General features: G+C 39.8%; 1 protein-coding gene across 1 annotated transcript in view; it reads left to right on the top strand.

Annotated features, from left to right (window-relative positions):
- The first annotated feature begins 1345 nt into the window (after positions 1–1345).
- Positions 1346–4486, top strand: part of zgc:113142 (uncharacterized protein LOC503524 homolog) — a 5279-nt gene continuing 2138 nt past the window's right edge. Inside the window, exons 1-3 of the mRNA XM_024264928.2 lie at positions 1346–1966; positions 3460–3612; positions 3685–3818. Coding sequence (XP_024120696.1) covers positions 1612–1966; positions 3460–3612; positions 3685–3818 — 642 coding nt within the window. The 5' untranslated portion in view covers positions 1346–1611. The remainder of the gene's footprint in view (positions 1967–3459; positions 3613–3684; positions 3819–4486) is intronic.

A 4486-nucleotide genomic window follows, 5' to 3' on the forward strand; every position in this document is an offset into this window, starting at 1 on the left:
TCTTCTCGTGATTTGCTAAATTTGGATGGCGGTTCCCTCCGAAATAAAAGCGCAGTTCATAGTGTTCCAAACACTCCCCCGGTTCGGTCTAAATTATTGAAAACTATTTTTTGTCCGCGACAACCCACCTCTCTAGGATCTCCAAGGAATCTAGGGCGTTTTTCACATCTGTGAGTGTTTTTGTGGACTTAAAATCCACCCCATGGTAATTTTTTTTATTTAAAAAAATAGTTCCCAGTAGTGTTTTAATTATGATTATGACGTTTTTAACCAAAATCTAACAACCTAAATGTCTTAAAAAGCCATTTTTCATGTTGATCTTAAGCCTCTGTTTCCAAAATCTCCTCTGAGGGGGCGTGGCTTTTTGTCCCGCCCCCGTCTGATTATGATACCTTTGTGTCTTGCTAGCGTGAATCTTCACCGCTGCTAGATAAAAGTGTCAAACAACGCTCCACCATACGGGTTTGAGCTGGATGTCAGCTCGGACGAGAAAGTGAAGAGCTTCATGGTCTGTTCAACCCCTCACCCCCGCAACAGGAAGTACCCGCGACCAAAGTCCCACAGACTTCCATTGAGAAATAAATGGTTATTTCAAGGTATAAAACAGCCAATCAGATGCCTTGTTAAAGGCATAGCTCCAGCTGGCCCCGCCTCCAACATTTGATTGACAGATTCCCCCGATCTGCTTTCATTGGAAGAAGTGTGGACTTTGAACAATCATGATTGGCGACAGTAGATCCTCTAAAAATGTGACGGTAGACGTGTCAGGAAGTGACGGCGAAGGCGCCAGCCTGATTTCACGAGGGCCAAAAGTAAGGCGGTTCCCTGAACACTTGTTATGTCCAGTTCTTATAAACGGTCTATGGCTTTAACTCAAACTTCTATGAAGACAATTTTTGGGGGTTTGTTTCAAAACGACCTTAAAGTCTCAAGTTGTGTTTAAAAGTGAGTTTGAGAAAGTTGAATCATGTTTGTCTGCTAACAAAAAAGAAAAAAACTGTTAATCCAAAGAATCTGATTAATAATAAAAGTTCTCTGGGAACAGAAACAGATTTGATCTTGGAGGTTCTTGGAAAGCTCCTCTCTTCCACACAAAGACACTTTAGACAATTTCGTAATATTTGTTTTGCCGTCTGGTGAACTTTTGGTAAAACCGCATGACGGAAACCAAAACTAAATTCCTCGTAACTCGAGTATTTTTGAATCACTTCCCTGGTTATAAAAGATCTTTTTCTGAATAGCACGAATAAAAACAGTTGATGAGAAAATATAGCCCAATTAATGGTGAAAAATGGACTTTTAAAGCAAAAAAAAATCAAAAAATCTGTTTTGTAAAACATGGTTGATGAAAGAGTTTTAATTTAACAAATGTGGCTTTTTTTTTTTAGAAATAATGTAGTAATTCCAGATGAAATCAAGCTAACAGTTGAGTTCAATAGAAGTCTTCATTATCTGAAGCTGTCATGAGAGAAAACCACATGATAAAGGTTTCTTCCAACAACGGTCCCTTTCACGTCACATGAAGCCTTGAACTAATCCCGCCGTCACCGCAGTCGGTATAAGTGCGGCCTCAGCTGACGGCGGCGGACAGACGGAGAGCTCCACGCCGAGATGAACCTGCTCTTCTTCCTCGCTCAGTTCATCAGCACCGTCCCCATCACCGCCGTGCTGGTCTTCGTCCTCCTCAAGCTGCTGGCTCGCGTAAACCGCCGCGGAGGCGTGGACGGCGTCGGCCGGGCTGTGCTGGTCACGGGCTGCGACAGCGGCTTCGGACACCAGCTGGCTGGAGCTTTGGACCAAAAGGGGTTTGTGGTTTTCGCGGGGTGTCTGTCTCCAGACGGGGAGGGAGCTCAGAACCTGATCCGGGAGAGCTCCGGTAATCTGAAGGTTCTGAAGCTGGACGTCACCAAAGAGGAAGAGGTGCAGCGGGCCAAGAAGACGGTCCAGGAGAACCTGCCCGAGAAAGGTGAGAGTCAGGAAGAGGGCTGTTGGTATGGAGCACTGTTAGGGACAAAAAACAGATTTCAGAAATGCCCAACATCTGCCAGAGAAAGGTGAGAGTCAGGAAGAGGGCTAGTAGAATGGACCATTAAAAAAAAACGTTCAGAAACATCTAAGACCTGCTCAGCAAAGGTGGGAGTCAGGAAGAGGGCTGTTAGTATGGAACATCATTAAGGACAAAAATCAGAGTTAAAAAAAAAATCTAAAATCTGCCGAAAAAAAAGTTGAGTCGGAAATAGGGCTGTTAGTATGGAACACCATTAAAGACAAAAAAGAATTCAGAAACATCTAAAACTTGCCCAAAAAAGTCAAGTCAGGAAGAAGGTTGCTGTATGGAACTCTCTTAATTATAAAAACTGTTCATAAACATCTGAAACATACCAGTAAAAAGGTGAGAATCAGGAAGAGGGCTGTTAGTATGGAACACTGATGAGGACAAAAATAAACGTTCAATGACATTTAACATTTCACATAGAAAAGGGAGAGTCAGATAGAAGAATGTTAGTATGGAACACCATTAAGGACAAAAAATAAAGTTTAAAAACATCTGAAATCTGTCCAAAATAGGTGAGAAACAGGAAGAGGGCTGTTGGTATGGAACACTATTAGGGACAAAAAGGTTCAAACGCATCTAATGTTTCATCGTCATCAGCTTTATTTTTAAAAAAAGCTTTTGTTTGTGCAAGAACAGTGAGTTAGGAAGAGGGCTGTTTGTATGGAACACCATTAAGGACAAAAAACAAGTTCAATAACATCTAACATTTCCCAGCATGCACATTTCTCAGGCTGGGATCAATTAAGTATATTTATCTGAAAGTATCTTTATCTTATCATTTACCATAGAAAGTGAGAGTCAGGTAGAAGAATGTTAGTATGGGACACCATTAAGGACAAAAAACAAGTTCAATAACATCTAACATTTCCCAGCATGCACATTTCTCAAGCTGGGATCAATTAAGTACATTTATCTGAAAGTATCTTCATCTTATCATTTACCATAGAAAGTGAGAGTCAGGTAGAAGAATGTTAGTATGGGACACCATTAAAGACAAAAAACAAAGTTCAAAAACATCTAATTTGTGATGTAGAGTTAGCTATTTTTCTACCAACTTTGTTTAAATCGGCTTTTATTTTGAAGTTTAAAAAACTTTTTTTTTTTGCCATTTATTTATTTGAAGCTTACTTTAAACACTTAATGATAGTAGTTTTTTTAACTCTAACATTAAAAAAAAATAAAAACAATCGATAAAATGGGCAAATCTGATGGTTACAAAATAAAGAATGCATTAACATTTAATTGTCTTATTTCGTCAGTATTGTATGGGTTGACACACATAAGTACAAAAAAACTACCTCCTTTAATATTGTATTTGGGTCAAAATGGGCCCACCCCTTTAAAACGGGTCATGTGGACCTGAACAGGTTAATTAATTTAAAAAAAACCTTCTCTTCTGTCAGGTCTGTGGGCCGTCGTGAACAATGCCGGGGTCTCGGACTGGGCCGAGATCGAATGGAGTAACGTGGAGGATTTCCACAGCATGGCGGACATCAACCTGTTCGGCGCCATCCGGACCGCTATCGCCTTCCTGCCTCTGGTTCGCGCCGCCAAAGGTGCTCAATCGGCAGCTTCTGCCGTCACGTTTTGTTCGGCGTTACCATAGATAACAGCGTGTTCATCTGAAGGTCGGATGGTGTTCGTGTCGAGCATCTTCGCCTTCTTCCACTGCCTGAACATGGCGGCCTACAGCGTGTCCAAGAGGGGCCTGGAGGCGTTTGCTGATTGTTTGAGGGTAGAAATGGCCAGTTTTGGAGTGAAGGTACAGTAAAGTTTTGAGTCAAATAAAAAGAAAACGCTGATTATGATGTCATCAGAGGATAGGTAGAAACAACGGACACATTTTTCTGTATATTATGAAGCCCCGAGGCAAAGAAGAGGACGACAATTATAATCTGAATCTAATCAAACTGTAAGTTATGATTCCTTCAGGCGAGGAAGATAAATGCAACATTTTTCTACTTTGGTTTTTGATTTGATTAAGGTTTTTGCAGTGTAAAAACCAAGATTTGATTGAAAAGGATGGATACATTTTTACTGTTTATAGTACAACTCCTCACAGTAAAAGTACTCCATGAGAGCGTCAGTAATTATTTTGTTTTTTTTCACCTTAAACACAAAATAAATGGTACCCCTGAAAACAGAATGATCCATTAAATCACCAAATCCAAAATGTTTATCAATATTAAATTTCAGTGACAGATATTATCATGACCTTTAACATGTCAAGGGTCATAATAATGATGTAAGTCAAATTTTAGAGAGGAGTTTTCCACAAGTTAGCTTACATGTTGTTAAGGAATTCTCCACAGTGTTACACACTAGTAACAAAGCACACAAGATATTACAAATAAATATAATTTTTGTACACTTTTTAAAAATTATTTCTTTTAGATTTTTTGTACACCTTTAGATTTATTTTCCACATTC

The sequence above is a fragment of the Oryzias melastigma genome, unplaced genomic scaffold, assembly GCF_002922805.2.
Source record: "Oryzias melastigma strain HK-1 unplaced genomic scaffold, ASM292280v2 sc00299, whole genome shotgun sequence".
Taxonomy (NCBI): domain Eukaryota; kingdom Metazoa; phylum Chordata; class Actinopteri; order Beloniformes; family Adrianichthyidae; genus Oryzias; species Oryzias melastigma.